Here is a 26,287-nt window from a genome sequence, read left to right as displayed (position 1 = left end):
GAGCCAAACAAAGACAGGTATTACCCAGCCTTCCTCACTCTTCTCTCCTGCCAAGGTGGAGGAATACATCAAGCAGTATCACTAGCCCCCAGTCACAGGAGGCTCTCCCCTAGCTGGGGTTCCATAGCCACCAGCGACACCTGACTCCAGGCTGTAACCTGCACCCAGGAAGCCAGCTCCCTGATCCTATGTGTCTGGCCATGAGATTTCTGTGAATATTATTGAATTGGCATCTGGCTGAAACCGCTGGGACCGGTAAGCTCGGACAAGATCAAGAGTCAACCTTCCCCAGACCCCAAGCTCTGGGGCACCAACACGATGGGGCTTGGGGCCAAAGGAGCTATGAGCAGAGTGTGGCCCTCCTTGGCCTCCAAATCAGCCCTCCGGGCAACCCTGATCCCAGTGCCAGCCTCAGTTCAACACGCTGATTATTGGCTTCAGGGTGTAATGGGAAGTCCACAAAACAATCAACATGGAACCAAATCTCAGTTCTGCTCCTTCTTAGCAGTGCAACCTAGAGAATGTTCCAGAACCTCTCTGAACAGCTGAGTTCTTATCAGTAAAATGAGATGACCTCCACTTCCACACATGCTATGAAGATAAAACACGATCACGTACATCATGTGGGTGACAGATAAGTGTCAATCCACCCACATCTTCCTACTCCTCCCCGCTTCACACCAGACCCCTCCAACCGGGATTATGGGTGGAAAACCTCCCCTCAGCAAGCTGAGACACCCAGTGCAAACCACAGTTAGTTTAACTCAGTGGAGGAAACCTCTGGGCTGGCTTCACTCCATGTCGTGTTGGTTCCTCTCGTGCCATTACTACCCATAATAACTATAACAGGATGCACTGAAGTCGAGGGCTGCATCTGTCACATCCTATCTCCCTGAAACCCCCCAGCAACCCTTCCTTTACAGACAAGGGAACTAAGGCTCAGAGAGCTTGTATGCCTTGGTCCATCACCACACACATAACTGGAGACACAGTAGACTGAGCCTCAGATGTGGGATCCAGCAACTCAGCCCCTAAGTATGGTGCCGTACTGGGTGCTTGGTGGAAACTCCAAGAATACTCTTTCTCCTGCACTGTCTCTTGAAGCAAGGGTCTCTACCAAAGCCTATGTGCTGCCATCTCCTGGAACGTCCCTCAATTTTCCCTGCTTGGGTTCTTGTATCAGAGGAGAAGATCTGCTTTTAACACTCTCTTGTTCAATGCCACAAAGAGCATCTGATGCAAAGGGCCCATCTCTGAAGGTGATGTTTGGTGACTGCACGCCATTTACCTGGACCCCAGGCTGGGCGATGAAGTGCTGGTCCGTGGCCTCCACCGCCAGCTCTAAGCAGTTGCTTCCGCCCCAGGCTTCACAGGAGTACACTAGCAGCTGCTCCGCCAGGTCCTCGTCGCTGCTGTAGCACTCTGTGAACAGCTCTGCGGAGACAAGGCCACCACCAGAGGGAGGGAAGCCAAGCCGGAGGCAGAGATGGCAAATACACAGACTGGGCCTGCCCCGCCCCCACGACCCAGCCCTGACTTGGTGAAAAGCCTGGTTTCTAAAAGGCAGAGAGAATGCCGGCATGGCGTCATCCTCCGCTGAACAAAGGGGGTTTGGGGGACACCACGCCCAATGCAGCTCCTGATCGCTGCAGGGGTCTGTAAGTGCCCACTGAATTGAGCTGCATGGAACACACGGAGCTACCCTCCTTTTGTGGGGCTCAGCCCTGGGGAGAGACGCAGACCCACTGCTTCCTTTCCCAGAGCAGCTGATCTCCCTTCATTTACATTCTCCGCCTTGTGGTGAGGGCTTTTTGCCTCATCAGACACCATGCGAACCAACCAACCAAACCAGTAAGTGTAAGAAACACTGACCTATTGTTTTAAAGGTGTGCTTACACTTCGAGACCTAATGCTAGAAATTGAAGTATAAATCCTCCCGGGAAATTTTTTAAAAGTCAAAATACTTGAGATCCATTTTCTGAGTTTAATCAGAAATTAATAAAATATCTTTGAAATGTAATATATTTTGAAAAGCGATTGGACGCCCTTTTGGCAACACAGAGAAGCCAAACGCGTGAGGCTTTTTTTTTTTTTCATTACATGAGACAACAAAGTTGTGTGCAATTTTGCAGCTTGCCCCATTGCAAACTGAAAACTCCCAAGTGAGAAAGGAAAAACTGAGCAGGCCCAAACTCTCTGTCTTCGGGAAGCAATCGTTCTGAGTTTCTCACGCTCCTGCTTGGTCCAGACCGTCTGGGCAAACCGCACTGACAAGCTTTGTTCAAGGATGACTGAACAGCAAACAGAAGACAGACATTCCAGAAGGGTAATGTTTAGCAGTGCCTCTCTCCCATTCCATTCCAGGTAACGAGCAATCACGCCCTGGAAGGGAGCATGGGCGGGTCACCTGCAGCCCCAGGAGAAGCCCCAAGTCTCCTAAACTTTGGGGGAGCTGCAGGGCAGGCAACAGAAGCCTTTAGTCATGTCACTCCAGGGGAATGAAGGCATGGGGAACCAACCCAAGACGCTGCTCTGACTGCTGCCTGGACCCTTAGTAATAAACCATCTGCATCTCTGACCCAGTGGTGTAGGGTCTTCTCTCTATGAAACAGATAGGCTAACTTGATAACTAACAGATAAATATCTCAGATCTGGGGGCGCCTGGGTGGCTCAGTCATTAAGAATCTGCCTCCGGCTCAGGTCATGATCCTGGGGTCCCGGGATCAAGGCCCACATCAGGCTCCTGCTTAGCAGGAAGCCTACTTCTCCCTCCCCCACTTTCCCTGCTTGTGTTCCCTCTCTTGCTGTGTCTCTCCCTGCCAAATAAATAGATAAAATCTTAACAAAAAAGTCTCAGATCTGTCATAGTTTCTCAAAAGCATCCTAAAACACTCCTTCTCTGCCCCCAGACTGTGGTGCTGAGTTTCTTAGACCTAGCCTGTGTGTGGCCCTGGCAGTTGTGGGATGAGACACCCACATTGTCCTGCGTCCATTCTTTTTTTTTTTTTTTAAAGATTTTATTTATTTACTTGAGAGAGAGACAGTGAGAGAGAGCATGAACAAGGAGAAGGTCAGAGAGAGAAGCAGACTCCCCATGGAGCTGGGAGTCCGATGCGGGACTCGATCCCGGGATTCCAGGATCATGACCCGAGCGGAAGGCAGTCGTACAACCAACTGAGCCACCCAGGCATCCCTCCTGCATCCATTCTTGAAAACATCAGTAGGTGGTACAGCCGAGAGGTCTTTGGCTTCTGCCACAGCATGCACACCCCTGATCATGTGGTCTGCAAGCCCTAAATCATGCCAGAGAGGGGAGCCTGGACATGCCTCTGACCTCTGCCACCTGGCCTATAAGTACTACAGGTGCATGTGTGTCTCAAGCCACGTGGGTGCCCACTGTGGTGGCCCATTCCTGGAGACTCACCAGCTGCACGGGTCTCGTACTCATTGGCCAACTCCTCAGACTCCCCTGCGGCATTGATGTCATTCTTCACCTTGGCCAGAGTCTTCAGAAGCTTGCTGGCTCCCAGGGCTGCCAGAGTGCAGCCCCTGGTCTTTTAGATGGGTGGATAACGTTAGTTAATTCATAATTCCTTAAAGTGGTCAAGTCAACATTAATGTCAGGCAAGGACAAACTCTTGGCAAAAGTAAGAAGTGGTGAAATCTGAACCATTCATAATGATTCAGAATAAACTTTGCAATGTACACAAGATAGTCTTGGCCCTGAAGATACAGTCTTGAATGTGGAATTAGCATATAAAAATAAAATATCAAGATAAATGTTGTGAGTTGTTGATAGCATGAGACCTGACTGCCTAGCACCAAACTGTGGCAGCTCAAAGAGGGGAAGAGTGGTTGAGGACACGGGAGAGCTGATGATGTAGTTAGTAAGACTGTGCTCATGAACTCTATTCTCAATATCCAACTTTATGTTCTAATAATGGAGAATGTAGCTTCTACACAACGAACATAAACCATTATGTGCTAAATCACAAGGAAATACATCTCAATACATTCCCCAAAGCAAAATTTATACAAATCCTACTTCCTATCTCTAACACAATAAAGCTAGAAATTAATTTTTTAATTAAACTTAAAAACTGTCTCCACTTGGAAAACACATACACACACCTGAGAAGCAAGTGCCTACTGGGTTTCTCACCAAGCACAGCTACCTTCCAGGGACCTCCCCTCTCAATCACGCCTCCATCGACATGGAAACAGAGGCACAACCGTATTCACTTGACACAAGACATCCTATTTTATTGATGATGTCTTGGATTAGGCATGTGAGTTTTGAGGTCGAACAACCACAACAAAGCGAGCATTTGGGGTAAATTTGGCACAGGCCCAGACATTTACCTGCTCCCAAATGACCTTGGAGAGTTCCTTCTTGTTCTGAAGAATGGCCCAGATGAAGAGTGCTTGCAATGGGTGCCGAGTGATAGGAGACACGTCCTGCAAGGAATTAGTGTGTGGTCAGCGTGCAAATAGAATATCCCCTTAGTAGATGCACTGGCATAAGAATAAAAGCAGGTGTCGGGATGTCCAAGGGAGCACGCCAAGCATGGAGGGCTCTGTATATTAGCATAGGAATCCAGTTCAACAGCACAGTGATGTGACTTTCATCACTTCAACTTACTGGGTAGGATAATTTGTCAAAAATTTCTTACCTATCATAAAAGACAACATATGACCAGGCAGAAAGCCACAAAGGGTAGAAACATGTGCCAACAGTAAAAACTAAACAATTTCTGGAAGGTTGAAGAATTCCTCTCATCACATAAATCTGTTTCTCATCTTAAAAAGTCGCTCTAGGGTACCCAGGCGGCTCAGTGGGTTAAAGCCTCTGCCTTCGGCTCGGGTCATGATCCCAGGGTCCTGGAATGGAGCCCCATATTGGGCTCTCTGCTCAGTGGGGAGCCTGCTTCCTCCTCTCTCTCTCTCTCTGCCAGCCCCTCTGCCTATTTGTGATCTCTGTCAAATAAATAATAAAATCTTAAAAAAAAAAAAGTCCCTCCAACTAAGTTCTAACTTTCCTACAGCTTAAGTTCAATAATGACAATGTAAAACTTTGCTTCTTTCTTTGTTCAAACTTTTGATTCCTCATACATGCAATGGCTGCTACTCAGAATTCCCTATCTTCTGATATCTTCTTTCAACTTTTCAGATTGAAAACAACATCTCTACTCCTTCTAAACTCCCCTATAGGTTTTACCAAGATCCAAAATGCTTTAGGAAGAATTATGGATACTGCAAAGGTTTTTAACACAAATAGCGTCAAACAGAAGCTTTTCTAAAGAGTTCCAATTCCTTCAAACAACTAACGCATTTAAATTTTTGTAATGCACCCACATGCATACATTAAAATCCTAAAATTATAGGAGATAATTACCTCATTTGAGTTTTCACAGAAGCAACAAGAATTTGAGATATGTAGTTGATTTGAGGGGTGATCCCAGGAAAACCCATAGGATAGTGAGAAAAGAAGATAGAAAAAAAGGAACCAATGGAAAGGGTGTGTTATCAACAAGTCATCACTCTCAGTAACTAGAGATTACTACCACTAGGGAATCCTGGGAGCCAGTGTAGAACACATGCCTCAGAATTAGCTCCTCCAAGTGGGGGGGGGGAGCTGGGGTATTTATACACCAACTGCTGGTATTGATAGGACTCCAACCAGAACAAACCTTCAGCAAAGAGTTGCAGGTGCAGGCATTTGGAAACTTGGCCTGCCGGTGGTTGAAACACAAAGACCTGAGAGAATTCAGGTTGTACCTCCACAACAGAATCCCAAATGGAAACCTGGATTAGCCCTTTCAAAATATTCACTACCCCTTTTATCTACAAAGGAAAACTTGGCCGACCTTTACATGGGCAATTGATCACACCCAAAACCAAAAGACTGAGACATGAACAGGGAGCCATTCATTTGTCCCTCTTCCTAGTCAGATGCCTTCAGAAAGTGTGTGTGCCACACCGAGAATTGCAATGAAGAAAAGCTGCAACAATAATTTGAAGTATAGCACAGAGCTTAGAGCAAGATATCTGACTACTCACCAGGTAGACTCATTATCTTAAGTAAAGGCAGTAGCAAAAATTAACAATGCCAACATGCTACCTACTTTATGGCAATAAGGGAAGAAGTGGGAAAGATGGAGGTCGAGATACTTTTTGTGGGAAGACTCAAAAGGAGACAACCCGCCCTGGTACCTACGTGAAATTCTACATCTATGTCGTCCCTGCTACTTCTGTCTTCCTTCCGGAAGCCTCTCCGAAAGTTAGCCACCAGTTTCCAGACAAATGTGAGGAGGGCATCATTATATGAATTCTTGGCAATCTGCAGGTTCCGGTAGACAAGGGTGCTGAAGTGGTTGGAGAAGAGTTCAGTGAGGACGTCATTGGTGAGAAACTTCCGCAGGTTCAATCCGTTCTCCAGAAAGAGGCGGACAAACTTGGGTCTGTCCTTTATAAGAGCCGTGAACATGACTTCTTGAAGGTCTGCAGACTGTGGAGAAAGCAGAGAGGAGACTTAGACCACATGGTCAGCCAAGGAAGTAAGAGTAACTTCAATTTCTCTTTTAATCCTTTTTGGGGAATAAATTTTATCTTTTCAGCTCTGACACAATGTTGGATCATAGTTCAAATGGACAGGGAAGTGGCAAGGCAGAGTCTTTGAAGTCAGCCAGATGTGGGTTTGGAGGTGACCTGGCCTCCTGCTACTGTAGAGAAGAGAAGAGATAATTACTCGGGGAGAATGTTGGTCAGTAATTCATGCCAGCGCCTGGCATGCAAGAAGCACCCGGGACAGTGGGGCTCACCCCATCTCTCTGAAGTCTACAGTAGACACTGACTGTGAACCAATGGCCAGCCTGTTCACTCTGCACCTTGGGAGCTGTTCCTTCCAGTCACGTACCACCCTGCCAAGGGCTATCACGTTACATCGCAGTCAGTCACTGGGACCCTTGACAGTTACACTTGGGTATTATTTATCTTTACCTCCCCTTTCCAGGATCCCTGATAAACCTATCCCGTAGGAGCTTATTGAGACTCTTATTAAAGATGATTAGTGTTTACCTCAGACACAAATGAGTGGGCAACAGGCCACACTAGCTTTCATGTCTTCCAAAATATACCTCAGAGTTGGGTTCAGTTGCCAACATTACCACTTAGAAGGTTCATAAAAATCCCCACATCACCAGCATTGAAATCCAGATTTAGGAGGGGAAACCAGAAACCCTGACAACACAGACAACCATCATCTAGAACCAAAGGGCAGCTGCTTCTGGGACCTGGAGTCTCTAGTCCCCCAAATCCCTGTTACTACACACACACACACTCTCTCTCTCTCTCTCTCTCCCTCTCTCTCTCTCTCTCTCTCTCTTCATTACTGTCCACACAGCCCACTCCACTCCTGATGCTAGCCTGACCCCCACTTTCGGTGAATATCCTCTGCCAAGGACAGCACTGTTTCTGCCTCACGATAAACTCCTGGGGATCACACATTGCCTAGACAGGAATGGTCAAGTGTCTCGTAAGTCCCTACACTGTTGTCCAGGTGGGGTAGGAAAGGAAAGGGGTGGCTGCCCCACGGTGGCAGAAGGGAGCTGCACCTTCTCCCCAGTCTTCAAGGCATATCCTTCTAGATCATTTTCCTTTCTCTTGGTCACACATTGGACAGGGCAGTGGGCCCCAAACTTCAATCAGAGTCACCTGGAGGGCTTATTAAAGCCCAGGTTGCCAGAGACTTCTTAGAATTTCTGCTGTAGCAAGTTGACATAAGGTCTGACAATTTGTATTGCTCCCAAGTTCCCAGGTGATTCCCGTGCCACCACCGGTCTTGGTGGCGGGAACCACTGTCATATGTGGAGAAAGAAAAGCTTTGTATTCAGACACATCTTGGTTTCCGGATCCTGGTTCTACCATTACCTACATGCGTGACCTAGAACAAGGCTGTCTCCAAGCCTCAGTTTGCTCGTCAATAACACAGGCGCTTGCCGGGGTGAAAGAGCTAACACAGGTCAAGGTCTTTGCAGAGATTTGAGGTCAGAGAAGGAGTACCAAAAAATATCAGTAGCTCTTGATCCGCTGGTACCCAGGGAGACCTGGGTTATTAACCAGCAGAATGAGATCATCCCTGCTAGGGGTTGGTAAGGGAGGGGCAAGTAAGCTAACACCATGAACCTGCTTCGTGCGCTGTGAAAGCTTACACAAATATCACCATGGCTTCAAAGGCTTTTACCTGTTTTTCAACAAATACATACAGAATGTTTCATATGTGCCAATGTCCTAAGTGCTTCAGAAACATGATCTGATAATTATTCTAACAGCCCAATCAGGAAGGTAATGCCCTGATTCTACGACCATCACCTCCGTTCTCAGATGAGCGGTGGTGTGTGGGTACATGTTTAACAACTGCATCTCTGGGAGAAGATCATAAGCCCTGATTTGTGATACCTGCCAATTCCTGTGGTGCCAATGCTCCCACTGTGTCCCATTTTCAGCCACCACTGTGACCTCACTGAATGCAGAATTGGGAATAGACCTGGGGAAGAACCTACTTCATTGGCTGGTATTTCCAGCATGAAGATACAACAGTTATAAATAACTTCCAGAGCATGCATAGTAGCAAATTTTGTAAAATAATTAGAAAGTAATGCGTTTTGACTATTTCTTGCCTTTGTTTTTAAATTTAAAAATTTAATTCTGAGTTTATATAATTTAATTTTTTAGAGTGACTGTATTTAACAACTGACTCACAAAATCTCTGAATCCTTAGCAGTCAGCTCGTGCACGCCAGTATGAACTGACTCCAACACACCCCCTATAGGGAAATTGGGGTACGGAGAGGAAAAGTGACTTGCAGAGGCTAAGACACGCAGAGGGGCTGGGTCTGCGGTCTGTTCTCTTAGCCATTATGCCCTTTACACTGAACTATCTTCAGTAGAGTTAATACAATTAGATGTACCATTCAATATATGCTTAAGTTTATGTTTATTTGCACTACCTGACCTTACTTAAATAGAAGATCTCACACACAGGGATTAATTTACAAATCAATTAACTCAATCTACTTATAATTCTACCTTCTCTCTACTTACTAAAGCCTTGCGGCGTGCAATAGGGTTCATTCTACCACAAAGACCAAACACAACATAATGTTTGCTAAGGGAATGAATAATTTAAAAGTCCATACACCATAAATAAAATCTTTAAAAAAAATCCATACACCATTACTTTATTTGCATTACATTATTAAAATTGGTAATGTGGTCATATGAACCAAGTCTTCATCTGATTCTGCAACGATGGGCCTAAAAGTGTTTTCCTGAGCCTCATATTCAGAATGAATGTCATGAGATACACGAACTTTCTGATCTTCACATACGCATATAAAATTAAATAGATTTTCACTGCCCACTGATGACTTAGACTGATCTAAAAGAGTAGAAGACAAAGCACCGTACAGCCTCACAGCTCCCAGGGTTACAGGTTGTAATTCTTCCTACTGAACAGAGCTCCTAAGGCTGATTTTACTTGAGCTGTACACAAGAAGACACTGCTAAAAAATGCAGTGCTATATACCTCTGATCAAATTAAAAGTAAAAAGAATCAGTCTACTGAAAAAAAAAACCATAACTTTATCAGAAAATACAATTTCCATACTGGAGGTGATTTTCTGGCCGAGAGTCTAGAGTCTCTAGCTCTAAGACATTCACTGTGTGTCTTCAATGAAGTTCTTCTACTTTTCCCTTAGGAATCTCACTGCTGACAACCCTTTTATCACAGGTTGGCTGGGGAGATGGGGCAGGGAGCAAAATGAGCACCACTGTCTTGACTAGAAGTAGTTGAGCTACTTCTGATAAACCCTTTTCAGCCATCGTGTCCATATTGTCCCCATAAGTTGTCCCCATCAGCTCCGAGGAGGACATCTGTACCTCTGCACCCAGATGGAGAGGCACCTCTCATGTTGGGACCATGGGCTGTGAACGCTGGATGGCGTTAGTGGACTGATATTTTCTTCCATGAGTTCTTTTGTTATAATCCCTTGACTACAAACCTACTAAGTCCATGCAAATGTCCTATATATACTACGGATGAGGAAAGTGACGGCTGGCACCAAAGGGGACTCTGCAAGATCTCTGCAAGATCTGGTATTGAAGACCTAGCAAGAAGTGCGTCAAACCTGACACAGGCCTAACCCAGGAGAGCTTTTTTACCTCCCATCGGCGGTCATTGGTGAAGATCTCGTCACTAGCGAGGTCCAGTTGGTTCCACTCCAGCAGAAGCTTCAGCTGCCCATTCCAGTTATCCTTATCTTGTTCATTGGTGCTAAAGGCTGTAGGAGGACAGGGGAAAAAAGCAACTCAGCAGAAAAAAAGAGTCAGAACCATCCCATGGCCACTTGTAAGGCAGATTCTCAGCACATTCCCTTCGAATCAGACATTCAGAACTGTCATTTTACCCACTTTTCTACATATTGTTTATTTTACTCACTCTTGTCCATATTCTGCATGTCCTAAAGCATATAATGAAGATCAACTCAAACCATAATAATATCTTTCCATTTCATATCCTAATGGTGCAATCGTGCTATGTTGATATTTTCCATAGATTCAAATTCCATGAATGTTGCATTTCAAGGACCGTATCAGACTTATATAACTCTGAGTCTATGAAATAATGAGTCATATTATAAAAATTTTCTAATGTCTTTTCCAGAGCAAATGTATTCTGTATCTATGTATCTCTACAAATAAATCCCTTTTTAATAAATACACTTACAACCAGATTTCTGGCAAACGCAATAAGAATAATTCTAATAAATAGTTAATGCTTAAATCACATTTCCTAGTTCCTTTACCCTAGTCTGCATACCTTATGTATACTAATCAGGTGGCTCGACTCTACATGGTCTTTGCCAAGGATCAATTTACTTCAGGTAACTTCCACCTTAATGGATTTCTAAGACTGCAAAGATCACAGATGAGAATTTCAAAACAGGTTCATTCATAAGTTTCAGGAAACTTGTAAATTCCTGAAACTAAATGCAAAATTATTTGTGTGAAGGTGGGTGCGTGGATGCACATATATGTGAAGACCTAGGACAAAGGCCTATCATAGCATTTTTCCACCTCCTGAGACTCAGATGAAAATTTTAAAACACTGTTACAGACAGCACTTTGGAGAGTGCTGGGATTAGATTTGGCCACTATTTTAATGACATAAAAATTCTTGTTCTATTAAATACATTCAACCAAGGAGGTTAACTCAGCAGGCCACTAGTAGTTATTCTGGCTTCCAATCTGTGATAACCAAAATTAAGTATGAGATTATATTTCAATAAAGCTGTTCAAAAAATAAATGCAGGGCATTAGAAGCCACAGAAAGCAACACAAAGCTAAAACTTCCAGAGGAGCTATTTTTACTCACCTTTATACAAAGCATAGGAAATCGCATTGCTCACAATTTCATCCCCAGCTTCTTCCATTTTAATAACTGTTAATAGGTGAGAACTTTCGAGAATTTCTTTGAGCTGGCAAGATTTAAAGAGCACAGTTAGGCAATTGATTTCAGGCATAAGGAGCAAAAATGTCTCTTTTTTGGTGAAGAACCTTTTATTCCATTCTTTTTTTGAAGACTGCCTATAGGGGTGATCCAGACACCCTTCCCTCACCTACGGTGCCTGTGCCCATAACACCTAAGCTCTGAATTGGAATAATAAGTCCTTAGCCACAACGAGAACAAAGTACTGGTTGAACAAGTGCAACACATGAGAAAAAGTTCCTATTGAAGAGCTGAGACTCAGGGACTAGGGTGAGTGTAAGTGCATGTGTGTGAGCATGTGTGAGTGAGTGTGTGTGAGTGTGTGTGTGCAAGTGTGCGAGTGTGCATATGTATGTGAGTTGTGCATGTATGAGTATGTGCATGCATATGTGTGTGTGCATTGTGACTATGCGTGTTTGAGTGTGAGTGTGCATGTGAATGGGAGAGTGTGCATGTGTGAGGATGCATGTGTGTGTGCATGAGTGAGTGTGCTTATGTATGTGTGTGCATGAGTGAGAGTGCATGAGTGTGTGTGTGTACACATGCACACACGTGTGACATGAGTGAATAAAGGAGAAAAGAACAACAGAAAGCCACAGAAACCATCCAAGTGTGGTCAGGAGGGCTTAACCCGTAGGAAGGAGAATTCCAGTGCAAACAATAGCCAAGAGGACTTGGTGACTAGATAAAGAAATAAGGAACTTGTTATTCTTTGTGAAATTTCTTTAATATTTCATTTTAAAACCCGATCCCAAGGCTTCAGATGTCGTTGAGCTTGGCCAGAGCTTACTGAGACAGAGCTCCTCTAGAGGAGGAAGCCAGCCTGGTTTTGGTTAACTGGGCTCCAGGTCGGGGATAGGGGCTCTGCAACATTTGAAAACAAGGATCTGGAACTATGGAGAGTCTCGCCTGGGCAGGGGGACAGAGGTCTTGGGCCAAGGTGGGAGGGTGGAAGCCGGGAAGCCATGCAACAGATAAGACCTTGGATTTGAATGTTAGGAGGGACCATTCCGTCTGCATTCTCCTGGGAAGGCGGAGCTGGAGACTTTCGTTCGTGGATGCAGAGTCCAGGAGTGACCAGGAAATAAAGGAAAACCACAGGCTGCACACTGAGGGCAGCGGGAGGGGGTGTGAAGGGAAGGGTCCTCTCTGCATGTGGGCAGCCCTAGCTCAAGCAGAAGGAAAGGGGTCCAACTAGAAATGACAGGCAGCGGGTGGTGGGGCGCCTGGTGGCTTAGTCAGTCAAGCATTCTGTGTTTGGCTAAAGCTGCGCCTGGGGTCCTGGGCTCCAGCCTAGCATCAAGCAGCATCCAGCCCTGCATCCAACCCCACATCAGGCTCCCTGCTCAGCAGTGTCTCTCTACTCCTCCCCTGCACTTGTGCCCATGCTCTCTCCCTCACTCTGTCTCTCAAATAAATAAATAAAATCTTTATTTAAAAAAAAAAAAAAAGAAGAAGAAGAAGAAAGGAAAGGGAAAGGAAAAGGAGAGGGGAGGGGAGGTGTGGAGAGAAGAAGGAAAGGAAGGGAAGGAATGACTGGTAAGAGGGGTCCATGTCCCAAGAGTCTGGGCACAAGTGAGGGTGGGCAGCACAGATGAGGTTTTCCTTCCAAACAAAAAGGAAGAAGGAGAAAGTGAACATGGATACAGAGTGAACTGATGAGACCCAGGGACAGCTTTGGGGAACCCTATCTGGTCTCCACCCTGAAACCTCCCTCTTTCCTCCTTCAGCCCTATCCCTGCACTGCAGCCAGCATGAGTTTTCCTGAACACAACTCACCACATCTTCATTCTGTTTCAACCTTTTAGTGACTTCCCATTCCATTTAAACAAGACCCAAATCTCAAAACAGTGTTCAAACAGCTGCCTGGCCTGGCCCCTCATAAGCTCTCCAGCTTTCATTCAAAAACTTCTACCTTCACTGACTTATTCCAGGGCCTCAGGTAGGCCATGCTTGCCTCACACCTCAGGACCTTTGCACATGCTGTTCTCAATATTACAATCCCAGTTTTCACCCCACTGACTACACAGCCTTCAGATCCCACATCACCTCCTCTGAGAATACCTTCAGAATCCATGCTACCTTTCTTTAGCATACTCATTTCAGTTTGATATTATATGATGCTATATACTGTAATCATTCAACTTAAACTTTTTTTTTCCATTTCTGTTTTCTCTATGAGGACAGGACTCTTCCTATCATGTATACTGTTCTTTCTGAAATGCTTATCCCAGAACCTGGCATATGATATATGCTCAATAAATATCAACTGAATAAATGAGTAGATGAAACAGTTTGACATAAATGAATGGTATCTAGGCTGACTGATAGGTTGGGATACTACGGAAGGTTCAAGTTCTTGAGAAGGTGAGGACTAGGCACAGGTTTAACAACTTTGGGTGAACTAGTAGAAAGAGAAAGCATAATCCCAGTGGAGAGATAAACTGGGTTCCCTGGAAAGGTCAAGAAACCGTGAGTTCAGAGTTTGAGGTTGGTTGTCCAGAAGATAAGTGAAATCACCCATAATTAGCCTTGGGGGGGTACTCAATTAATATCTGACTGGATATATACATTCATTAATTAATAATTCTTCTCTTGAGCTTGGTCTTTTGGAAAATCTGTACCAATTGCAAACCTTCATATAAGTGCATAATTAAAGTGCCAGACGAATTTTTATTATTAATCAATGTCTTCTGACGTGATTATAATTATGATGGATCATTAGCATATTAGATATGACTATGAATGAGGTATAAATCCCAGAAAGGATAAGTGAAATGCATCTGATTTTTAGCCTGTTCCAGATTTCTATAATAGTTTTCTGAAATCAGAAATCAAAATCCCTCATAAGGGGACCCATTAGATGGTCTCTGTTCTTTGGACATGACCTGACTCAGATTCTTCAAGCCAACTTGCATGAGTGAGAGGAAAGCCACTGGAGAGGACTCAGGGCCATCCTGGGTGGGTAAGTTAAGAGTTGTCTATTTCTTCTTCTATGGGTCTCCTTGAACCAACCACTGAATTCCTCCCATACATCGCGGGAAAGCACCTTGAGCACAGTGCTCAACACACAATGTCTCTGGATTCTCTGCTGATATGTCTGGAATTGGTGTCCGTATGTGGAGAATCAAAACTGTATACCACTTTGGGGAGGAAGGACTCCTATTTCTTATCCACATATTTCCATGCAGAGCAGCCTCCACCCGAACCAAGCCCCTTGATATCCTCCACCCTTTCACTTCCTCCTACTTAGGGTGGGTGAGTGACATGTCTAACTGGTAGCTTTCACTTTGCCTGGCCAGCCAGCCCTTTACTGCTTCTTCAGTGGGATCTGCTCCTTGCAGAGTGTTAGTGCTCTGGTCTGCTATTAGCCACATACCTAGCCTCGGGGGAGGCAGTCTCTATCCATGGCTGCCTCTGTCTGGGTGGGCTCGTCTGTCTCATTCTGGGGCTCAGCACAAGGAAGCTCATTATGACTATACCCCTAAGCCACATCTGTCAACTTTGCCTTCATCCTCAATGAAGCTGATAAAATCTGATCTCTATTTGCCTGATTCTTGTGTCTGTCCTTCAACTGGACTTGACCAAGATACAAGAAAATCCTAGAGTGAACTTCCATATAAAACCCCCAACTTTACATTTTTAGTAAAATCTGGAAAATGCAATTATTCGAGTAGGAATATCATATAAGCATATGTGGGGCAGGCCATCATTTAGCACCAACACTGACTCTGGAAAAAGATGCATCCGAATTTTTAAATTCTAAATTCTAGGTAATAAGGCTTAATCCAGGAAGAACTTCCTTCATGATCACTTCAACCCCACTGCACCTCACCCGGAGTATCAGCTAACTGTCCATTCATCTGAAGTTAATTAAGACCAGTAGAGTCCCCACTGTGTGTTTATTGGCTAGAGAACTGAGTGGCCTAGAAGACTGGGTTGATTTTCCTCATTATTTACAAGGCTTTGGTTCATCCAGGCTTGCCTTAAACAATGGCAGAGGCTACCACGAACAAGACTATCCTATACCAGGGTTTCAGTTTGCTGCACTGGACATTTTGAGGTGCTTTCACAACTAAATACTGTCAAAGTGCCAGTCTAGTTAAAGAATATTTTTTATAGGGGCGCCTGGGTGGCTCAGTGTGTTAAGCCACTGCCTTGGGCTCAGGTCATGATCTCGGGGTCCTGGGATCGAGTCCTGCATTGGGCTCTCTGCTCAGCAGGGAGCCTGCTTCCCTTCCTCTCTCTCTGCCTGCCTCTCTGCCTACTTGTGATCTCTGTATGTCAAATAAATAAAAAAAACCTTTAAAAAAAAGAATATTTTTTATAATATATTCAACCTTGAACTCTCATGACAAAATGGGCTCTATGACTTAAATAACTCTCCCATTGTCTCTAGTCTGTTATTTTCTTTCTCCAAAAATTCCCAAATGGCAGCACATACTCCTAAGAAATACCCAAACATCGAAGGCCATTCTAGAATGAGCTGATGGAAACACACCCACTGATACTAACGTGGGCTTTCTAATGAACTGAGCAGTGAAGGAAGTGGAAGTCAGTTCAAGTCAACAGCATTCACAAAACAGAGTAGTTAGAAGCTATGGTACCATGTCAACATAGTTTTCTATAGGCTTAGCCATAAGAAGTGTAATAGAGATTCTGATAAGTCCAGTTTCTTACATGATCTGATGAGAAAGGTGAGAGATTCTGAGTTAAATCTTGGGCCAGTGAATTTAGAAAGGCAATTATTCTGTAGTAACTACTTCTCCAATGGATGTAGACTCCATTTAGCATCTGCAGTTGTAAAACATTGCCAAGAATCTCCTTCCTCTGCTTCACTGACATATTCAGAAGCTAAACGTTTGTTGAAGTCATGGTATAAAAGGATTACCAGCTTTGCAAACAGGTCTGAGTTTGAACCCTCAATGCTACCCCCCACCAGGTATGGAGACTTGGCGAGTTATTTAACTTACATGAGCTGCAATGTCCAACAAGAAACCTACTTTGGGCCAGAGTATCGCTTCAGTGTCGCTAAGAATGGACAAAAGAGCTGTAACTCTAGCACAGTTGAACTCTTAACCCTTCCGCCTTCCCCATGAACTTGGCTATCTTCTTCTCAGCCCCCAGAAGCCTCCTATAGCTCACCCATTTGATCCAACTCTCAGTCTCCTCCTCGGGCAGCCGGGACACCGTGCGGGGTAAGAAGCGCACCAGCTTCTCCTTGACCACGGATGACGTCAGGGCATCCTCCACCTCCACCAGGCTCGCAATCACGTCTGCAATCTGCCCTGAGCCCTCCACCACCACACAGGGGATTTTACTTTTGATGGAGGTGTTGATGGCCTGGGAGAAGGGAGACAGAGTTGGCCAGACTGAAGACACACTGATGACCAGTGGAACGCACCAGAACCAGGCTGGTCAACCACACACCTTGACACATCTCTGCGCTTTTCCTTTTGGGGTTTTATATGAATCAGAAGCAAACCAAATTTTTGCAACTGTCTATGAATGAGCAACATAAGCCAGTTGTATTATAGCCTGTGCTAATACTAATTCTTATAATAAGGACACATGTGATGAGCTTAAGTTCTCCATAAAAAGTGCTTAAAATATCAATATATACAAAATTGATCATTCCAAATACTGACATCATAGATATGCATGACAAGTCCTAAAAATGGTATTCAATATTATTGTTGACAGCTTATCTGACAGAGGTTATCAGTATTCATACTTTTAAGGTATGAAAATACCTTCAAAGCAGTAGCCACATATGTTGACATGTATATCCCTTATAATTCCCAAATAATTTTCCTTGCCCTTTTTATGAAAAGAGAATAAAATTAAATTTGTTTCCCAGATATATACACACCACATTTTTATTATTTCCTTTACAAAACTACAGAAGCTATTCTAAGTCTTAAGAATTTTAAATCACTTAACAGCAAGACACAGTGATCTACATGCACAGAAGAAACTAAGGAGCCCCTATCCTTAGCAGAGACTGAACGCCTTCCTGGAGGACATGTCGCCCATAGAGTGTCTGGTGTCTCACCCTGGCGAGTTGAGGGGTTTTTCCAGCTCTGCACCCCACTGCCTGCCCCAGAGACCGGTGTGTCCACATACTGGGGCCAGAATAAGATGATCAGACAGGAAGCTGTCCCTCCCCTCTCCCATCCCCTGTCCTGGATGTGGTTACTGGCCGCACAGTCATTTGAGGGGAATGCCACAGAACTACAGTGCCTGGGCCCACAGTGGTTCTCTGGAAATCAGAGAATTCCAAATCAAAAATTTGAAAGAGAGCTAGTAAGCATAACCATCTTTCAATTCCTTTCTCTCCATCCCTCCTCCTCTCTTCCTCTTCTGCTCTTCAAGGATTCATGCGCTGACAATTTTTTTAAAAATCTTTAATTTTTCCCTGAAAAGTCTTTCCCTGAAAACTTTCATTTAACAATGGTCTCAGCAGGACATCTCACAGCAGGTGCTCCATAAATATGTGTGAGTGAATGAATGAATGAAAGGCCATTGTTATATAAAAGGATAAACAAAGTGCTAGATTAGGAGTCCAAATAACTTCACTGGGAATTACTTGTAACTCTAGAAGGAGACTCTGGGAGGGAGTGGAGAGGACCAAGAATCGTGATACACAGGATAGAGGATACAAGGGGATAGGCAAATGAACATGGCAATTAATTAAAAGAAGGAGTTAAAAATCAAAATTTTGTGATGTCTTATTGCTAAAACAGTGAGATCTTCAATATGGTGTGCATGCCTTCAAATACCAACAAGTATGCAATCACACTGATACCTTCTGAAAGGTCAAGCAGGAGCCTGGCTGGTGATAAGAGGAACTCAGAAACATCTGAGTAACACAGATGGAGCGGGGAGCAGAATTCTCCTCCACTGCTCAACACTGGAGTTACAGAACGGTCCAGGAAGATTTCTATGATCCCAGAGTCGCTTAGGACTCGGGGTTCCTTCTTATGGGTGAAGTCCTTGCAGGCTCAGGAAGTGTGTGGTTGGACCTTCAGTGGTCTGGGAAACCCATCTGAGAGTAGCCTCTCTGTGTGTGATCACAGATCATCTCCATGCAGACGGGGTGGCCATGATTTTCCGATATATATGCTGGTTATGATCTGTAGTTTTATGAGTTAAGATCAACTCTTCTCTTTGGTGGGCTGATGGTCAAAGCCAATATTAGGTATATAAGCTATTCATGTTCTTGCAAAGTCTCCTCTGGACTGCTAGGGAACATTGTGTGGTGAAAATACTACTACTTACTTGCAATAGTAAAAGAAATTAGTCAGATTAGATCAACATGAACTCCAAAGCAAATTTGTTGGGTTAGTTTGTTGATCAATTTTCTAGAAAACCAAACCAAGACTCACCTTCAAAGTCTCTTTGCCACCTCCTTGGGCGAAACACACAATGGGGATCTTGCCACCATAGTTGGAATCTATAAGGCATAGAACATAAAACTGACTCTGGACTCATTAGAAATATTCATCTATCTCAAGATACCAGGAGCTTTTGTTCCCAGGGTGTGGGGTGATGACTGCAGATCTCAGAATTGAAATCCCCCCATTGATCTTGACAGATGTGTCTCTGCACCCCAAACCAGTATGACATATGTCATGTTGTAATTTGTTACTGATATTTAAAATGCTAAAGGCTGTGAATAATTTACTTTTACTAATATTAGACCAGGTTCAAGTTTATCCTTATAATACACTCTTGCTAATTTGCAAAATCCTATGCTTTCTTGAGTGGGTGGCAAACTTGCATAACTAAGTATTCTCTCAAGAAAGAGTATTACATATATAAATGCCTTCCTTCATGTATGCCCCACTGAAAAAGGAAAAAGATGTTGAAAACTTCTCCAATATATCCCTGTTATGGAGTCTATCACTACCTTGTGAGGTACTCTTGTTCCATAATAAGACGTATCTTCAACAGTGGTGAAGAGAGAGAATATGTCACTTCCCATACCAGATAAAGGCTTTCACTCAACTGCTACATTCTTCCCTTGAAACCAATATTTTAAATGGTTCCACTATATAAAAATAACCAGGATTCAAACACATAACCCATCCAACTGTTGACCTAATGGGTTGGTTTTTATCATTTTTACCCTAGCTAATTACATTGCTTCATAGGCTCAGATTTGCCAGTGTGGATTTTATTTGTTCTTGAACGTTGTCTAGCAGAAGAATAGACAGCAGGTTTTCTGTACTGACAAACCAGAGTGCAACAAGGCAGCATTTATGCTCCCACACGTTGGCAGAAATGGTCCTAGGATGTCAAAGAAAGAAGAGAAATAACAGCACCTCTCTGGCAACAGGACACCTAATTGGGTTCACCATGCTTCACTTAATGAGTGGTGGCTACCATTGTTGGTGCTGCTGCTACTGCTCTTGATACTAGGTCTAAGATCCATTTTCTGAATCCTGACCTTGAATAGTGCGCTCAGAAATGTACTTCTCCAGCTGATTCCGAAGTTTTGCTTCAACTGTAGGATGTCCATGGCACCCGTTGTCCACGAGCAGCAGATGAGTGTGATTGTTGTCCAGGATATAGAGAGGGTCTCTCTTGAAGTCATCCATTATGTACTGAGCTGAGAAATATCCCTGAAAAGCACAGAGAATCTTGTTTTTGAGATTTATTTGTTGGCCAACATGCATGATAATATTTTTATATGTTATTATGAAGGCTAACCCATCAGGTTCAAATATATTGATGCCTCCTCCCAAAGTCCTAAGTTTTTGGAAGGGTCTTAGAGGTCTTATAGTACAGGATGTCATTTTAAGTATGAAGAATTGAAGGTTCAGAATGGTTGGGTCACCTGCCCATTGTCATAAATGGCCAGTGACAGTGTAAGGATCAGATTCCCAATTCAGTTCTTATTCCATTGCCCTGTGCTCATTTGTATAAATTCATTGAAACAGATAGCATTCAAGGAAGTATGTGTGTATGTATGTTAATGTATGTATGTGTGTGTATCCAGATACACACACATGTGTGTACATGTAGTTTTATACACATACACACACATACATACACAGACTTATATTTGTGTGTGTGTAGATGCAGGTGGAGGAAGACTGACATAAACACATATATATTTGCTATCATATGCCAAGACTTTTGCCAGGGTTTATGAATTAGAAAGTGAACAAGATGGGATCTCTGCTCTTTAGAAGTCCATAGTTATAGGACCAGAAAAAGAAACAATTAAACAGATACTTGTCCTAACACTTAATGCCATAGAATAAACAATAGCTGGTGGGGGGCATAAACAAAGAAGCTCTGGTCCCCTGTGTCCCATTCAAAGGTGTTTCGTTCTTAAAGGATTAGGGCTACATTAAAAGATGTTCAAACTGAATTCTAAGAATACAAGTCAAGTTGAAAATTCAATGAGGAGAAGAAGGTTACTGACTCTATTAATGGTATATATGTTCAATCAGAACAAAGGAAGAATGAAAAAAAATTTCAAATGTTACAGTTCTCTTCTCAAAGTGGTCCTCACCCAGCCAGGAGCTCTACTCAGGAGAGTCCTGGAAATGAAAGATAGGATAATATTGGCAAGACAGGCATCCAGGCAATTACAGAGGAGCCCTACAAACCTTCTTGAAACAAAACATTCCTACTCCACTTACACTTTTACAGACACAAATTCTAAAACCTTAACAAGGAAAGAATCACAAAAGGAAAAGCCAAATACCATGCTTTCTAATGAATGAGGATATAAAACTCCTAATATTGGCTATTTAAATTCAGTTTAATTAGTTTATTAAGGAATAAGTAACACTGTTTCCAGAGCTCTGTCCGTTAGATTATGGATTAAAGGGGAAAAAATAGCAACCCAACAGATGCGAAAAGATATTTGGTACTCAATGTTCATTCTCAATTTAAAAAGAAAAATTATAAACTAAAAATAAAAGGATAATGCCTTATGGTACCTTCTTAAAATAATGTTATTGAAGCTTTCACCAAATTCTGTCTACAGTAAAAATACTAGTCTCATTCCTACCACTATGATACCAAGTATTTTGGATGCCATTGGGATACCTGTTATCATCACCGTTATTTAACATTAGTCTGAACATTTTAGCCCAGGCAAAAAATGCAAGATATAATTAAATGGAAAAGTTGTGTTTAAAAGTAACACTATTTATCAGTGATATCGTTGCAAACACAGACTACCGAATGAATCTACTAAAAAACTATTAGAATAAAAAAAAAAAGAGTTCAAAACATTTGACTCAAAACAACAAATAAATCCTTTCTTCATGAAAATCACTTCCAAAGTGACACTGAATAAACACCCCATTCACAATAATAACAAAAATCCATTATCTCTAGAAACGATATTAAGAAGAAATATGTAGGTCCTAGTGAGAAAAACTGTAAAATTTTCCTCAAAGATACAGACTAGCATAAAGTGAGGGATATATCCTATCACTGGAAGAAGACTTAATATTCCAATTATTTCAATTTTCCTGCATCAGTTTTGGGTTTTAATATGACCTCACTCAATGAGTGTGACAATAAAAATTTCACACTCATTTTTTTGTGCTGTTTTGTCTTGTGGTTGTACTTTTTTTTTTAAAGATTTTATTTATTCGATAGAGAGAAAGCACAAGCAGTGGGAGCGGCAGGCAGAAGGAGAGAGAGAAGACTTTCCATTGAGCACAGAGCCCAGTGCAGGGCTTGATTCCAGGACCACAAGAGTCTTCATACACTTGATACCTGAGCTGAAAGCAGAGACTTAATGGCAGAGTCATCCAGGCACCCATATGTGGTTGTACTTTGACAAAGGGATTTAAAGTTTAGATAACAACAATGGTAGAGGCATGAGCTCTTTTTTTGTGTATATGTAATGCAACAATACTTCTGACAGTGTAACACAGACTCCAAATGAATAAAACTTCAGTACCTGGTATTGTTTCAGTTCAGCTAAATCTGGGTTCTGGTAGAGCCCATCTACTAGTAGTGGGGTTTGTAACGAAGCCATGAATAGAAACCACATGGGAAGATATGGCCAACAAAGTTATTGCAAACAATTACTGGGTTCAACTTGTGCAAAAGACCAAGCACTGTTTTCCAGGGAAGACAGAAAAGAAACAAAAGAGTTGACCACAAAATCATATGGGTTTGCTAGTAGACTACCCTAACTCACCAAAGTATCATGAGCAGACTTGTAAAAGGAATAAAAACTAGTGTTATAATTTGAATATCTAAAAATAATACATACTCATTGTAGGAAACATGGAAAATACAGAAAAGAATGAGAAAAAATAAAATCATGCTTAATTCCACAACTCAGTGATAATCATCAAGATTTTAGTGCACTTATGTCTTTCCTAGACATATAGATTAATTTACATTGTTTTCATAATTTTCTACTTAAAACTGCAAATATTTTCTATATTATCAGAAAATCTTTGCAAATATTATTTAGCACAAATTTCTTTCTCTTTACACAGTAAGCTACCTAAAGATCCCTCTATTCTTGATATTACTAGATATTTAGGCTTATGTTAATTCTTGATATTATTAGAAATGTTTTAAACAGTGTTTGTCTAAATATTAAATATTAAATGCTCTAGTGATATTTATAAGTATGGTATGAACAGTCTTCATACACTTGATACAAATTTTGCACTTGATCTTAGCCTAAAGGCCGAGAAGTGATTAATACAAATTTGAAATGGTTTTCCAGAAAGGGTACAGATTTGATCTTTCTGCAGAAATTTATGAGGATCTCATGCTTCTATATGTGTTGGAGACTACAACCATATTTTAAATTAACTCTTTTTTTAAGATTTTATTTATTTGACAGACAAATAAATAGAATGAGAGAGGGAAACATAAGCAGAAGGAGTGGGAGAGGGAGAAGCAGTTTCCCCACCGAACAGAGAGCCCAATGCAGGGCTCAATTCCAGGACCCTGGGATCATGACCTGAGCCAAAGGCAGATGCTAAACAACTGAGCCACCCAGGTGCCCCTAACTTAACTCTTAACAGATTTTTTTAAATTTTCTGGGTGAAATCATCTAGCCCAGAGAAATTGTAAAGATTTTTATTTCCCTAAACTTTAAGCTCATTCACTGATAATTCTTTTAATCAGATTTTATAGTTCTTGTTGAATCATTTTTTGGAAATTATGGTTTTACAGAAAAATATAAAATTCCATGAGATTTTCAAATGTATTGACATACAGTTGTATGTTGCATCTGTAAAATTTTTCCCAATATTTTTATTATATTTGATTTAGATTATTCTATTTGATTTAGTTCTATTTATTCCTTAAATTGTCAAAATTATTTCAGAGAATAAATAAGAGTTCTATTCTTCCTATTTTTTCTTTCTAATTAATTTATTTCTGATGGAATATTATTGTTTTCCTCCTTCTCAAGGGTTGTTAGTGGTGTTATTTTCAAACCTATTAATTTGAACACTGTGGTAGCTAAAAGACTGAACCATGGCTCTGGCACTTACAAGCCATGTGAATAAAGAAAACTTCTTACTTTCTTTATGACTTAGTTTTCTCCTCTGTAATGAGAGCACTTCATTATAGCTCTTCATTGTTGTGAAGACTAAATAATGTCAGATATTATTCAATTATTATTGAATTATTTTCTTGATTTTTGCTAATAAGTGTTATAGGACTATGCATTCCACTCTGAGTGCAGCTTTGGCCATTTGGTCATTTGCATTCCTTTCTAAGTGATCCGTGATTATATTTTTGAAAGTTCACTTTTTTTTTAAAGATTTTATTTATATATTTGAGAAAGAGACAGTGAGAGAAAGCATGAGCAAGGAGAAGGTCAGAGGGAGAAGCAGACTCCCCATGGAGCTGGGAGCCCAATGCAGGACTCGATCCCGGAACTCTGGGATCATGACCTGAGCTGAAGGCAGTCGTCCAACCAACTGAGCCACCCAGGCGCCCTGAAAGTTCATTTTTGAACCAACAGTTATTTAGCAAGATGTTGTTTATTTGTTTTCTTCTTAATTTCCAAGTGATTAGAACTCTCCATTTAATCTTTACATAATCATTTCACATTTTACTTATTGATAGAGGATGCCATCAGAGAAATACTGAAGTCTCTTGTTGTTGCTATTCCAATCCAGCAAGGGGGAAGTACCTACCTTATAGGGTTGTTCTTGTGACTCTATGAATTCATATATGGAATGTATCCACACAGCAATGGTGATTATACAACACTAAGCCAATGCCCAGTACAAACATGGCTAAGAGATAAACACTACATTCTTTCCCACCCAGCCTGCCCCTGTCCTCAGAATCCTAACCCAGGCCATTCTGACCCCTGAAGTTGACATTTGATGGGAGATGATTTTGCTACCCCTGGCTGAGCATCTAGAAACAACAACAAAATCTACAATTCACTCTGCACAATCCCATAATAATACAAGTTTATTTTTTATAAAAATTCAGACTCACTCTAAACTACAAAGCTAGGAAAGTTCCTCACACCCAGTCTACTCTCTCTGCAAAGCCCTCCTCCTCCCACCCCACCTTGCTGCCTCCTGGGAGATGCTTGGAAATGGCTCCATACTCTCCTATGCCCCTTACATACCTCAGAAATGTTATCAGGCACAAAAGTAATATCATTTTTTAAAAAAATTTTAAAAAGGGGAGCCTGGGTGGCTCAGTGGGTTTAAGCCTCTGCCTTCAGCTCAGGTCCTGATCTCAGGGTCCTGAGATGGAGCCCCACATCAGGCTCTCTGCTCAGCAGGGAGCCTGCTTCCCTCTCTCTCCTCCTGCCTCTCTGCCTATTTGTGATCTGTCTCTATCAAGTAAATGAATAAAATTTAAAAAAAAAATTTTTTTTTTAAAGACCCGGGAGCACCTGGGTGGCTCAGTCATTTAAGTATCTTACTCTTGATTTCAGCTCAGGTTATGATCTCTGGGTCATGAGATTGAGCCCTGCATCTGGCTCCATGCACCGTGTGGACTATGCTTGATACTCTCTCTCTGCCTCTCTCTCTGCCCCTCCCCCTGCTCATGCATGCTCACTTGCTCTAAATAAATAAATAAAATCTTCTAAAATAAAGATAGAAAGTAAAAAGAACCAGAATAATTCTAAAAATCCTGAACATTTACCACCTAAACTTCCATAGAGTCCCAGGTGGAAGAAGGTGTAGAGTAAACTGGGATTTCTGAGCATCTGGTCCAAAGCTTCTAGATAGACATCACCTATTGTTTAAGGAGGTTTTCAATTCACTAGAAGCGCTGTTTTCAAAATTCTACACTTGCGGGGTGCCTGGGTGGCTCAGTGGGTTAAAATTCTACACTTGCTAAAAATCCTCATGTATCTACCTTGCATTTATACCATGAAATGTGGGTTGATTCCTTTCTAAATATGCTCATAGGAAACTTTAAGGAGAAAACTATTCATAGCTCTCTTAAAGCCAAATTAACCAGCATTCCCAGCAATTCTTGTGAGTGTGGCCAAGCAATAAAGATATGGTGCCCAAGGCTTGAGCCCTGTTGGGACAGACTCAAGTCATGTTTATAATGAATAAAGAATCTGACTTCGATACAATAATGTCAAGAAGAATTTTAATAAACAAAACACACCTTTTAGTAACTCTTTCACAGGACTTCTTTGATCATGTCACTCTTTTTGTTGGGTTGGTTTTTGTTCTTTTGGGGAGAGTTTTTGATTTTGGGGGGTTTTTGTTGGTTTTGTTGCTGGTATTTGGGGGAGGTTGTT

At 42.2% G+C, this 26,287-nt stretch overlaps 1 protein-coding gene across 2 annotated transcripts in view; it reads right to left on the bottom strand.

The window, feature by feature from the left end:
* The window catches only part of TRPM8 (transient receptor potential cation channel subfamily M member 8), a 77,006-nt gene that overhangs the window by 35,578 nt on the left and 15,141 nt on the right, over positions 1-26,287 (bottom strand). The window contains exons 6-14 of one of the 2 annotated variants that reach the window (XM_059393765.1): positions 20,000-20,174; positions 18,936-19,003; positions 16,693-16,890; positions 11,434-11,536; positions 10,221-10,339; positions 6,218-6,508; positions 4,363-4,458; positions 3,425-3,554; positions 1,289-1,434 (exon numbers count right to left, since the gene is read on the bottom strand). In XM_059393765.1, coding sequence (XP_059249748.1) covers positions 1,289-1,434; positions 3,425-3,554; positions 4,363-4,458; positions 6,218-6,508; positions 10,221-10,339; positions 11,434-11,536; positions 16,693-16,890; positions 18,936-19,003; positions 20,000-20,174 — 1,326 coding nt within the window. Of the gene's footprint in view, positions 1-1,288; positions 1,637-3,424; positions 3,555-4,362; positions 4,459-6,217; positions 6,509-10,220; positions 10,340-11,433; positions 11,537-16,692; positions 16,891-18,935; positions 19,004-19,999; positions 20,175-26,287 lie in introns of those variants that run through there. The other variant, XM_059393766.1, reaches the window with a different exon arrangement.

The sequence above is a fragment of the Mustela nigripes genome, chromosome 3, assembly GCF_022355385.1.
Source record: "Mustela nigripes isolate SB6536 chromosome 3, MUSNIG.SB6536, whole genome shotgun sequence".
Lineage (NCBI taxonomy): Eukaryota > Metazoa > Chordata > Mammalia > Carnivora > Mustelidae > Mustela > Mustela nigripes.
The sequence above is the reverse complement of the archived record's forward strand: the minus strand, read 5'-3'. Positions and strand labels throughout refer to the sequence as shown.